Source organism: Pseudonaja textilis, chromosome 4 (genome assembly GCF_049901715.1).
Source record: "Pseudonaja textilis isolate UNSWEBS1 chromosome 4, rPseTex1.2, whole genome shotgun sequence".
Taxonomy (NCBI): Eukaryota; Metazoa; Chordata; class Lepidosauria; order Squamata; family Elapidae; genus Pseudonaja; species Pseudonaja textilis.
Window position 1 is genome coordinate 49,442,571 of NC_141993.1, and position 14,306 is coordinate 49,456,876.

A 14,306-nucleotide genomic window follows, 5' to 3' on the forward strand; every position below is an offset into this window, starting at 1 on the left:
GGACTCGATGTGAAAGGTAAATTGTTCTAGTACTTTTCCTCCTAATCTCCCAGCAATGGCCTTCACAGGTAACCATACTGCAAACAAGGCTAAAAAACCATTGATTCTCATGACTTCCATGAATTCACCTAACCTTTTTTGAAGCCAGCTAAGCAAGAAGCCAGTACCACATCTCATGGTAAAGCAAAACAAATTTAGAAATGGTAATGGGCCCATACAGGAAGCAGTGGCATTTAGTTTAATTGAGTCTATTACATCTCTTACCCAATTTCCTTTTGCTGTGATAACTCCAGAGGATAAAATATAAAACAGCTAGTTTTTCAGTTATTATCTATAGATTTTTATTTTTAAAAAAATTGAGATTGCTGCAAACCTTGGACTAATTTATAGATGGACACTTCCCCTGTTTAGCACAAAGGAACTTTTTCATTTACAAATATGTACTATCTCTCAGCACAACCATTAAGGAAAGCAACACTGAAATCTTGTCTCTTTCAATAAAATGACCTAGGAAAACATATTTTTGTCAATTGCTATTGTTTCTAATTTTGCAACACTATCCTAAACTGAAATAAATCAACATCACACTTCTTTGTGGAATTAAGTTACTATTTTGTTACATTACACAGATAAATATCCAACACAAAAGAAAACATAAATATTATACATCTTCTGTATTCAAGACAGGTTATATACAGCAGAATGAAGAGGATATTTCCCACTTCTTTCTTCTAACCATCAGATTAAAATTTTGGTATAGTCAAATGCAGATAAGATAGAAAGCTCTGCTGAAAGTTGTCATGTGTAGAAATATGCTAAAAATTTAACTGCAGTGAACCCTGGGAATTATGCAAGCCAACATTAGGATATTAGGGTATTGGATGCTGTGTCTCTTAATGCAACTTCCTCATAAAATCCTGAGGAAAGATTTTCTGCTTGCTTCTTGAAAGTCACACTCCAGAGTTCTTACTCATATAGATGCCCTACATCTTGAAGTATGAAAATACAAGGTGGCAAAAGCAGGAAGCTAGGCTCTGGAAAGTTTTTACCTAATCTATGCCTCAAAACTTATATCATGTCAGCTGTTGCCTTAGGCCACACTCACCTATTAGAAAAAAAATGAAATCTTCCTAAATGTATTCTGCCCATGATTTATTAATGAACACTTCAGCTGAGAAGAGGCTTAGGGAAAGAACACCACAGTAATTGATTCTGCAGTTTAAAAAAAAATTCAGAAAAAATACCCAAGCATAAGGCTATTCGCCATCTTATTCAAAAAGGCACAAAACACTGACTAATAAAGAAGTTATAAAAAGACAGGTTCTGGCTGAATATTAAGAAAAACAGCAAGAGCAGATCACAAATCCCCAAGGGAAGATTCCTGCACTGAATACAAGAATTTGAAGATCTAAATGGCTGTCTGTAATCCTATGATTCTATGAAAAAATAGAAGTCAGTGAAAGGCCCATAAAATATAATGGAAGAAAGGTTAGACCTGAAATGTGTCACTAAGATTAATCCTAAGGGAACAATAGGGAGTTGTTGGTTAACCAGGATATGAGAACTAGCTACACTGAACCCCCAATTGCTACGTAAGTAAGTGTTCAAAAACACTGGCTGAGAGGGGATTATTTACAATTGGGCCAAGCATCAGCCACATCCTGGAGGGAGAAAATCAGTCTATCAGCTTCTTTCTTATCATTAAGAGCATCAAATCTTCTCAAGGAATAATTTACCACAGATCCAGAGAGATGGCAGGAAATTAGGACAGGATGCAGTTTATACTGGCAGGCTGATTGTCAATTGATCAAGAAAGCAAAGACATTTTGCCAAAGGTGAGTTGAGAACTGTTTTTAAACAACACATCCAAACGTATCTTATAAACTAAAGCTGAGACACACTTGGCTATATAGCTTTGGAGGCAGGAAAAAGGTACCTTTGTTATGGATTGCCAGATAAGTGTAAGAAAAAGATGTGCATAAATGTGAAACTTCACTGCTGCATGTAAAATGCAACTGAGCCAGTAACTCCACTGATAATCTGGTACACTGGGGGCTTCCATGAAGGCAATAAAAATAACTGAAGCCCAAACTTAATTGTAGCTTTTATTACATGAAACGTGCTAGATATCATGTTCTAGAATGCTTCAAATTACAGATAGTCTTCAACCTATAACTGGTTCATTGGTGGGATTCAAATTTTTTTACTACTGGTTCTGTGGGCATGGCTTGGTGGGAGTGGCAGGGGAAGGAGACTGTAAAATCTCCAGTCAGAGGTGGTATTTGCCAGTTCTCCGAACTCCTCAAAATTTCTGCTACCGGTTCTCCAGAACTGGTCAGAACCTGCTGAATATCACCTCTGACCTAGTTGCATAACTACGCACAATTATGATGGACTTCAACAATAACTTACAACCTGTCCTTGAAATTATTACAAAATTACATGGTCATGTGATCACATTTGGGTGATTGGCAAATGGCTCGCAAGACCAGCTGCAGTAATGCTGCAGTCATGGAACTGCGATGACAATATTTTTAAAGTTGTTTTGATTAAAAAAAATGCCAAAAACTAGCTGTTGATATACTGGATTTGCTTAATGACCGCAGTGACTCACTTTATGACTGTCATGAAAATGGTCATATAATCGAGTCCAGTCACGTTGTGCCTTGATTTACAAAGGCAACAACTTACAACCAGAATTCAGAACTCCTGGTCATAACCTGAGAACCACAGTAGCTGTATGCTGTCTATACCCCTTTTTGCTTTTTCTTGTTTCTATCAATCTCAGTCTCGCCAAGCACCCATCATGAAATCATAGAAGTATGTGTTCCTGACAGAGAAATATTAGAACAGATTGGAAATTCTGCAGATACAGAAGCCAGCACAAAATATCAGAGTCAATACTCAGGCTAGCCAAAACAGTTTCAGTGATGACACATTGCTTATTTATTCCAATTTGTTATATGTTGCTTCCCTATTAAAATAAAATATCTAAAGTAATTAACAAAACAATGGACCAGTCCCACAATTATGTGAATAAACTTCTACCTGATAAACATTTCAAGGATCTGGGGTTTTTCTAATGGAGGAGATTGTAAAGCACTTCAATTGTTTTATATCTAACTAAGTGTCAGCTCTGGCAGATATTCCTGATTCCTCTTGTCTCCTGATCTTAGCCCTATTTTCTATTCTCATATCTTGGTACAAAGCAAGGCCTGTATAGAGCCTGATTTGAGCCATTCCAAATTACTGGGCCTTGTGTTTCAAGGCCTCAGCCAGTCACAATCTCCTACAAATATCTGTCTACCTTTATTTCTCCCTACAATCTTCTCTTTAAGTTGGTCTAAACATGGCCTTCTTCCTGTTCTTCCCTCTAGGGCAGGGGTCACCAACTTTTTGGACCTCAGGGATCACTAAATTCATAATTTTAAATCCCGCAGACCACTAATATGGTCTGCCTAATGACTAGCTGGGTGGGTATGGCTAAGTGATCATGTCACTGGGTGGGTGTGGCCAACTCAATGTCACTCATGACAAGGGGCAGCACTCTGGCCTCTACACACCCCTCACCTCCCAGCCACTCCTCACATTCCTGCCTGGTCTCCTTAGGGCCCCAATAGGAAGCCGTTGTTGGAGCTAAGCAGCCACCACGAGAAAGAGTTGCAAAGCAGCTGGCTCAATTCAAATTGTATCTGACCAAGAAGGGGGCTCAGCAGAAGACACCTCACTGAGGACTACGAGCATAGTCTTTCCAAGCAGAAGGAAGACCTGTGAGAGTGCAAGGCCTGGAGGCTCAGAGGGCTGAGATGGTCAGACAGTTTCAGGCCATGATGCAGTCCCACTGGAACAAGGCCCTCAAGCTCTTTGCCACCAGCGGCACTTCCCTCCAGCCTTCGCCCAAAGCCCCGGACCAGGAGCCTGAAGTAGGCCCCAAGTCGGAATTTCTGCCTCCCTCTGACACGCACAAAAAGACCCCGAAGGGGGAGACTCTCTGCAGCAACACAAATGTTCACTGCATGGCCCAGGGCCCGTAGTTTGAAGACCCCTGATTTAGTGCAATATAAAAAATGCAAATAATTTTTCTCCTGGACCACCAGTGGTCCACGGACCACCAGTTGGTGACCGCTGCTCTAGGGTGATGGTCTCCAGGTTCCAGTCCTTCATGGATATACCCTATAGTTCCTGAACAAACCTGTAAGAGGGATTTAAACATCTTTCTTTATTAGATTAGTGGTTTGGGATGAATTCTGTTTGCTGTGGGTTGCAGGTTAAGATTAGCTTTAAATTATTATGGATGAATATGTGCTCAGTCCTGTTCTGGGGTATTATTTTAAATATATTGTTTGTTAGTTGTTTTACTCTTATTAAAAGGAGTCTGAGCTAATTTCATTGTATTGCATTGATTTGTAATTATTGTATTTTTGTTTTGTTCAATATCTTGATAAATGTGCATTTATTATTATTTATATATTAATCTAAAAAGTTATGGCTATCTTGGCAAAGTATGATGGATGAATTACCAGCAGTTATTCAACATGATCCATTAAAACGTATAACATTAAAGTTAAAATAATTGATATTTACATACTTTAAATAGAAATAAATCTGGTATATCAGCAGAAATACATTTTTTAAAAACCTGAATAAATAGAAAAAATCTACATACGTTAACAAGCATGCCTTAATAATCGGAGGACATATGAGATTCTACCAAAAAGACCCTCTTCTCAATAACTATCTTACTTATGTATCAGCACAAGTAAGATTAATAAAAACTTTGAAGCAGATCTGAGAAATTATGCAGGTTAAACCGTTTTCAATGTTAACTATTATATATATATATATATATATATATATATCATACAGAAGCCTGATGATGCAATACAGAAGCCTGATGATGGCAGATGAGATTCTGCCGAAACATTGCTACAACTTTAAAAGCACAACTATAATGACGTGGGAAAATACCTGAACAAAGCTGAATGCCATACACACACACACAATTTGAATAATAGCATATACAATAAAATGCAAAATAAAAAAACAGTACATAAACCTTTAAATGCAATTAAAACACAATTAAAAGCCAGCTAAAAGTCTGGAAAAATAAAATTGTTTTCCACCTGTAATTAAAATGATGCTAGGATGGATGCCAGTCAAGCCTCTCTAGGAGGGAATTCCATAAATGGCATATACAGCAGAAAGAGCTCTGCCCCCACCCACTTGTAGAGATTCACCTCAACTCACTTGATGAGGGAACTTGATAGAGGGTCTCATTAGATGTTTTTAGGATCCAGATAGTACAATACTATCTGTATGCAAAGCTTAATGCAACCATCCAAACAACAAAATTCATTCATCTCTAATCTAGGTTCTCAATGACTCAGTGTTAGGTCACTGTTCAATGAGCGTAACTAAGATGCCAGAATTTTATTGAGTCATCACTCCAACACAAATGCTATGAAGTGTTTTGAACCTTGGAAATTAAGTAATTATGAAGAAAGCCAGCACAATCCATACTTTCTGATCAATGATATGACATGCTATCAGCATTTTAGAGAGAAATGGAATAATCAGTACTTAAATCCAGTATTCTACAGAAAACTACTATGAATTTCAACAATGAGAAACAAAAGGAAAATCCACATCCAGTTCTCTAGATATAATTTTTGTCCTATGACTACTAAATCCTATTATTTCATTATTCTATATGCCCTACACATTAGTTGTGTAAAATAAAGTTGCGTAAATGTTGTGTAAACATTCCCTTACCTTTAACTTAGAATTAGATTCTGCAAAAACTACTTTAGGTAGCATTAAATATAAAACCTCCACATTTTATATTTACCTTATATCTTACACATCATATACTTTTTATTTTTAATATTTAGAAATGTGAACTAAGTGATGCAACATTATCTTATCAGTTATATCATTATCCTAAGACAACTAACAGAGGGCAGGAGGGATTAGGAGGCAACTATTATAGAGTTCCCAGAAAATTCAGTTCAAACATCAGTTCTATCAACTAGCTTGCCAATAATACGCACAGAATACATTTAGAAACCTGCTAAAGGAAATATTCACAAAAGAAAATATTAACTTATGTAGAATCAGAAAATAGCAGCAGTTTCATTTATTTGTACAGAGGTCCCATAAGGGAGACTGATAGCCATTATCCACAGTATTTTTAAGAACAACGCTTTCCAACAGCACTACCAGGAAGAAATTCACTGAAAACTTAAATTACAAGTATAACATACAGTTCCTTAAACATAGGCAGAATGTTTAGGCTTTAAAAAAAATCTTAAGTCCTGGAAGACTTTTGTAAAGACAGAACAGTTAGTTGTACTCAAAAATTTATACCATAGCAAGGAACAATGACACAAAATAAGGGACTAGATAAATATACTGGTGCAATCTAATTCATTTCCAAAATACATGCTAATCTCTGAGAATTAAGTTTTAATATCCCCTGTCTTACTGGCAAAACATCAATTCGGAGCATATAGTGTTTGACAGAATTGCTACGCAAAAGCCTTCTTGCATCCCTTTGTAGTTTTCCATATCTGAATATGCTGCCAACAATAAGAAAACAGGAAATATGTCATATTAAAATGTCAGAATACAAAATCAGAAAAAGGCTGATTGCACCTTTTCCAACTAATCAACTTTAAGAAACAGCATAAACTTTCATGAACTACAAATTACTTTATCCAATACCTGCAATTCATAAAATCTTATGCGTTTTCATAAAATTGATGGGTTAGAAAATGTGCTACCAAGCTCCTTCTGATTTTTTGCCACCATAGGTTAACACGGCTCTCTACCTATCATGTCAAAACACAGATTTAGTATGCTGAAAACACACACACAGAAAAAGAACCTAATAGAACTACCAGCAAAATGGCAGCTCTGTGGTGAGGTGAACAACTGCAGCATCTTGATTCTAAAATATGAAACTTATCACAGTGGATCCCATAAAAAGGTTTCTCTACAAGGAAAACAGTCTCAGCACCAACAAAAAACAAAGCTAGAATTTAAAAATATTAATTTATTTTCCTTGATTCTCCAAATTGCATTTTCAGGTGAAATCACCTACAGTCAAGTACTGGAATGTAGTATACATTAGCATTGCAATTAAGTTATTTAATGCTTATTTTAAAGAGTTATGAGCACTGACCCTATGAAGGAAGACGTCAGGCCTTATGAGGATAAAACTAAAAACGTACCTGACCAGAGTTCCCTCCAAGTGTAATGAAGTCTCACTCTGCACTTCTTCTGGTAGCAAAGCAGTTTATGTACTATTTGAATACAGCATCTGGGGCAAAAAGAAAGGAACCCCCAACGTAATTAGCAGTGAAGAATTGGAAGTAATGTATACTTTCAATAAGTAGCTCTATAAACAATGTATCATATAGAACTGTAGCTAATGAAATCAAGGCTGAAAATGTTGAAACACATTAATATCTGAACTACTTGTAAAATAGTACCTCAAACTATCAGTATGGAACATTCAGGATACCAATATACCACTGATACATGTGGAGTTATTAAATTTAGTTGGTATTTAGTTGGAAATCTGAAAGTGGTTGAAATGTGTACTTGGCTACTATTACACACAAATAATTTAGGTTCCAAGAAAAAGGAAAATGAAACATGTTTAACAAAAGCTTTTTTTAAAAAATTGGAAATCAAATCAATCAAACCAAGAACAGTGTTTCCAACTAGCCTGGATATAATATTGAGGTCATACTAAATGCAAAATATGATTTTTATTATTTTGGCTGCATGTATTGCATGAACCCAACCATTAATATTTGCAAATCATGATTTATGGCTTAATATGTTCCCTGAACTTAATCAAAAAATGCTTGTTCAATAGATCATAATTAACAAACTGCGGCTTAGCACATTATACTAACCAGATCATTTAGATTAATAAAATGCCCATTTATAGAAATTTAAAAGCTACAAACTCTTAACACATCACAATATCATATACTCAGAATTAGGAGAAGCTCACCTTGGTTCACACATAATGATAAACTGTAGCATGGCTTGTTTATTTAGGCTTAGTGTGATATAAGTTTCACTCATTATGGCTTAAAATTACGTTACATGAAAATTATTGAATATCTGTAGGGAATCTCCAAGATGCAACATATGCAAAGATTCTAAGAATATTTTTGAACCAGAGGATTTTGAAGGATAGAATGGAAAAAAGTTCCAAAAGCAAAAATAAGAAGAGTTTTAACTAGCTGCAGCACAGGAAATGTTTGGAAGCTATTATTTCTGCCAAGGGTGATATTAAAAAATACTGAATGAAAGGCTGTCATAACTTCTGCACCTGCCAAATCCACTTTTCCTTATTTTGAATAATCTACACATAAATAGTAAGTATGCATTCCATTTTCAGAAAGGTGTCATGTTTAATTTTGTACCAAGGAGAGGATATATCAGCTTCTGTTCACTTAAGGATGCACTGAAACATAAAATTTGACCACAGGGGCCTAACTTTTTAGTTGCAAGTGTATGTAATCCACTATGATGTTTCCTTTGGAGATAACTACCATATTATGTTAAATAATTTAGGGAATAAAAATAGAGATTCAAATCATTTTTCTTAATTTTTTGATGGATTGACCAGAAACATCATCCTAAAATTAGCTAGAATTTCATGTAGTTGTTACTTACATATAGAGATCCATGGGAAATTCTTTCATCATGTGTGTTATTATGAATTCCACCATCAGATCTGCAAAAAAAATGATACAAACATTTAGCGATATTTATAATTAGTTGCCAATCTAACTGAAAATTCTAAGTTATATCATTCTTGGTTAGTGTTATCCACTTTTAACAAAGGCCTAGACATAACATTATTATGTACAATGATTCCAAGCTACACTGCTCAAAAAAATAAAGGGAACACTTAAACAACACAATGCAACTCCAAGTCAACCACACTTCTGTGAAATCAAACTGTCCACTTAGGTAGCAGCACTGATTGACAATCAATTTCACATGCTGTTGTGCAAATGGAATAGATAACAGGTGGAAAGCATACGCAGTTAGCAAGACATCCCCAATAAAGGAGTGGTTCTGCAGGTGGTGACCACATACCACTTTTCAGTTCCTATGCTTTCTGGGTGATGGTTTGGTCACTTTTGAATGCTGGTGGTGCTTTCACTCTACTGGTAGCATGAGTCTACAACCCACACAAGTGGCTCAGGTAGTACAGCTCATCCAGGATGGTACATCAATGCGAGCTGTGGCAAGAAGGTTTGCTATGTCTGTCAGTGTAGTATCCAGAGCATGGAGGCGCTACCAGGAGACAGGCCAGTATATCAGGAGACATGGAGGAGGCATCAGGACCGCTACCTCCGCCTTTGTGCAAGGAGGGACAGGAGGAGCCCTGCCAGAGCCCTGCAAAATGACCTCCAGGGGGCCACAAATGTGCATGGCTGCTCAAATGGTCAGAAACAGACTCCATGAGGGTGGTATGAGGGCCCGATGTCCACAGGTGGGGGTTGTCCTGACAGCCCAACACCATGCAGGACGTTTGGCATTTGCCAGAGAACACCAAGATTGGCAAATTCGCCACTGTGCTCTTCACAGATGAAAGCAGGTTCATATTGAGCACATGTGACAGACATGACAGGGTCTGGAGACGCCGTGGAGAACGTTCTGCTGCCTGCAACATCCTCCAGCATGACCAGTTTGGCAGTGGGTCAGTAATGGTGTGGGGTGGCATTTCTTTAGAGGGCCGCACAGCCCTCCACGTGCTCGCCAGAGGTAGCCTGACTGCCATTAGGTACCGAGATGAGATCCTCAGACCCCTTGTGAGACCATATGCTGGTGTGGTTGGCCCTGGGTTCCTCCTAATGCACGACAATGCTAGACTTCATGTGGCTGGAGTGTGTCAGCAGTTCCTGCAAGATGAAGACATTGATGCTATGGACTGGCCCGCCCATTTCCCAAACCTGAATCCAATTGAGCACATCTGGGACATCATGTCTCGCTCCATCCACCAATGCCACCATTGCACCACAGACTGTCCAGGAGTTGGGGGATGCTTTAGTCCAGGTGTGGGAGGAGATCCCTCAGGAGACCATCCGCCACCTCATCAGGAGCATGCCCAGGCGTTGTAGGGAGGTCATACAGGCACGTGGAGGCCACACACACTACTGAGCCTCATTTTGATTTGTTTTAAGGACATTACATCAAAGTTGGATCAGCCTGTAGTGTTTTTTTCCACTTTAATTTTGAGTGTAACTCCAAATCCAGACCTCCATGGGTTGCTAAATTTGATTTCCCTTGATAACTTTTGTGTGATTTGTTGTCAGCACATTCAACTATGTAATGAACAAAGTATTTATTAAGAATATTTCATTCATTCAGATCTAGGATGTCTTATTTTTGTGTTCCCTTTATTTTTTTGAGCAGTGTATATTGTTGGGAAAGGAGAAATCTTACAGCTTTTGCAGTAAGGAACTAAGGGACAGGAAATGTAATTTGGAGAGAGGAAATCTTCCACAACATCACCTATACTCAGAAACATTTTACTCCAATATACAAACACAATATATTTATTCAAAGTTGACAAAATAACCCAAACAGCTTTGGCAGCTTTCCTCTATCAGTATTTTTTAAAAATGCAAAATAGAGGAGGTCCTAAACAATCCTTGCATTCAGTTCTCCATAAAAGCTTCTATGCTATATTGCATTTATATACAGCACTAGCCCCAGAGGTGGAATTCAGCAGGTTCTGACCAGTTCTGGAGAACCGGTAGTGGACATTTGAGTAGTTCAGAGAACCAGCAAATACCATCTCTAACTGCAGATTTTACACTATCCTTCCCTTGCCACGCCCACCAAGTCCACCCAGAACTGGTAGTAAAAAAATTTGAATCCCATCACTGACTAGCCCCATATAAAAGAATTTAACCAGTTATTCCATTAGGATCTAGAAGTCTTTTAAAATAAATATATTTCCTCACCTTTCAATTAGTTTGAAATGGATTTGTCTAGAAAAGCTTTTACTTCCTGTCAAAAGAAGGAAGTAATAGGTGGGAAACCCAGAACTGCATTATATTGGTAAATGAAACACATTTCAGAATTGGCTTATAAATATTTTCCCTCCTGCACCAACCCTTTATTCCCCCCATCTGTTGAAGAAGCTGTTGACAAAATCTGGCAGTTAGACTTACCCAGCACTGCACAAACTAGAGGTCGACAGGGAAGATTCTTATCAGCGGCTTTCTTCCTGTGTCTCATAGGCTTCAAACACATGAAGATAAATTAGTCAGAAGGTATTAAGCAGTGATTACCAAAACTATTATTTTCCATATAAACCAAACTGCTCAGAAAAGGACGGTTTCATCCTCTCGTATAGGTATCCATAACTGGTCACAACAGGGGAAAAATCATGATGTTCACATGATGACAACATCATGCAAATCCAGTCTATCTTCTAGCGTCCTGATGTCAGATGCAAGTATGTAATTTTGGGAATTTCTGTGATGATATCATGCTGCATATTACTTCACTTTCTCTCTCCCTGCAGATACTGATATTCTTTTCAATTCCACAGCAGTTATTTTGTTCATTAAGCTTTAAAGCAAAAGGACAGCTTAGGCAACTGCAACTCCAACCAGAGTAGAGAGAAAATACTGAGATGGTTGGACAGATTTTCATGTAATCATTATATCTTTATCTATCAGCAGGAAAAATAGAAGAAGCAACTATTCACACAAGATATACACAGGCTGCCTTTGCCCAATACACTTTGATTACTTGACTCAGGGAGACTTTAATGTAACCCAGTCACTGCTTGAGTTAGAATACATTAGATTTAGTTCAAAACTAAGTACAGGGTTATTTGTGGTTAAACTCACTTTCTTTGTCTACTGCTGAAACAAAATTAAATCCTACAATTGCTCTAAAAATGAGTGCTTTAGGAATTTCCACTCTTTGTCCCTTCTATTTTTAATTTTTTCCTCCTGCAGTCACATAGTATAAGATGAAACAGGGAAAGAAATTAATGGGGTTATGTGTATGTGTGTGTGTATCCTTAATATCTCCCTAGATCTAGTTGTCTCTCGCTGCATCAATGCAAATTGCTCTCCACTCTCTACAAGCTCACCCAATCTAGAAATCTTGATGAGGTTGCTTGACCATGACTATGAGCCAGCCTTGCATTCTGCAATAAATACAGGTGAGAAGATAAGGCCAGAACACACCTAGTATACCTAACACTCACCAGAAACTTTCAGATATTTACCAGCAACACCAAGCAAATGCTTAATACCGAAGCATCTGTTTTATTTATCCAATTTATGTGGCTAAACATCAACAAGTGACTCTGTGTGGCAAACAGAATTATTTTTTTAAAAAAACTAACAAAGGTTAAAATACAAAGCAGCTGAAAAAATCAAATCCAAATCAGTAATACAACCAAGAATTGAAAGAGAAAAAAAAATCCAAGGATGACTTTGACCTAACAGAGTTCCTGATCAAGACAGCTTACCATTCTGTGGAGGTTTACACGAAAATTCATATTGTCATCATGCAGAAAAGCATTAGCGTACTGGTCCTATGGAAAAAGAAAAACAACCAAAATAAGAAAGATCACACATTTAAACATCAAGGTAGTATTGAAAGACAACATTTATGAATGAAACAATAAGAACTCTTACTCCTGGCAGATGATTCAAATGTATTTCTTATCTATGTTGACTACTGTAATTTTGATTATTCCGGTTGGTTGATGACCACACAGATCTCCTTCAGAAGGGCTTTCCCAACCTGATCCTTCAGGCTTTCCTGCAATACATCCTCTCCACTGCAACTGGATGTGCCCACCTTGCTGCTGGTTATCCTCATCTTCTCTTTCCTTCCATCTTTCCCAGTATTATAGACTTCTCAAGAGAGCTAGGTGTTTGCATAATATGTTAAAGTATAAATTGAGCCTGGTCATCTGTAGCTGAAGTGAAACTCTGAATTGATTTTTCTCTGAATTAAGTTTGTTTTCTTAATAATCTGTGGAATTCCCAGGAGTCCTCTTCAATACCAAAGTTCAAAAATGTCAATATTTTATTCTACTTTTTCAAATTACAAATTTTGCTTTCATAAATGGGGGAAACTATTGCCTTCATAATTTTGATATTTGTAAGAATAGACATGTCCACATCCAGTATTTCAGTGTATCTTCATTGTCAGTTCTAAGGCAGGTTGCAGTACTTGTCATTAACTTGGTCTTCTTTAATATATATCTTCATCACATTTTTACTGTACTTGCCTTTTATTACTACTATTTCCAAATTATTTGCATCTTGTGCTACTACATTCATGTCATCAGAATAATGCAGGTTATCAGGATTTCTTTCTCCAATTTTAAAACCGCAACCTTCTTCCAGTATTTTATGAGAGAAAGAGTATTTGGATATGAACAAAATTCTCTTTCTCTCATAAAAATGGGAAAAGGAAAGCAATGTTACACTTCAAAAGTTTCCTTTCCCAAGCCTCCTTGACCTATAAGGTGAAAAAGAGGACCTCTTTTTATATGTGAAAAATAAACAATGGTATCCAATATTACAGTCTTGATTTTTTTACTCCTAATAATAGTTGTAGCTAGATTGGAAAGATGTTTTTGGTTAGCCAAATCTCACCAAGTGATTACTTCTCAAAACTGCAGTGATTATTCAGAGATGGAGGAAGGTAAAGGAATGCATAGATCCTAAGGGATTGGTTTTTACATGTGCTACTAAGATGGAGGATATGGACAGGAAAAACTTACCTCTGCTATGCAGGTTAAGATAATCAGACAGAGCTTTCCACTATGGAGTCGGTGTTCATCTGCAAATGAATATGACGACACATATAAGCCATCATTCCTTAATATATGAAAAGGTCAATATGTGAATCATAAATCACAGAAATCCATAAGTACAATAGAGCAAAAGATGTTACAACATAGTACTTCAAAGCTATTACCTAGGATCCCACAATAATAACAAGAATTTTGTTATTTTTGTTTTTAACCCTGGCACTATCGTCTTCGGCACTAGTATTTTATATTGTTAAAAAAGTGATGATTCTCTTGACTATCAAACAGCATTGCTGTTGGCCCCATACTAGTAGCAGGTTCTATGTGACCCAGAAAAATGAATCCTGATTTAATAAACCGGGAATTGCATGACTTTCATACACTTTCACACTACTCTTTTGCTCTAGTCTTCCAGCTGAAACATTAATCATAATTTCCTTAGACAATATTAATTTGTTGCAACATCTGGATCATT

The 14,306-nt window shown here is 37.1% G+C and overlaps 1 protein-coding gene across 2 annotated transcripts in view; it reads right to left on the reverse strand.

Annotated features, from left to right (window-relative positions):
• ARMH3 (armadillo like helical domain containing 3) overlaps positions 1-14,306 on the reverse strand; it is a 132,898-nt gene that overhangs the window by 84,201 nt on the left and 34,391 nt on the right. For both annotated transcript variants that reach the window (XM_026701172.2, XM_087932879.1), the window contains 5 exons: positions 13,802-13,860; positions 12,533-12,598; positions 11,214-11,283; positions 8,698-8,758; positions 7,233-7,321 (listed from right to left, as the gene is read on the reverse strand). In XM_026701172.2, the coding sequence (XP_026556957.1) occupies positions 7,233-7,321; positions 8,698-8,758; positions 11,214-11,283; positions 12,533-12,598; positions 13,802-13,860 (345 nt within the window). The remainder of the gene's footprint in view (positions 1-7,232; positions 7,322-8,697; positions 8,759-11,213; positions 11,284-12,532; positions 12,599-13,801; positions 13,861-14,306) is intronic.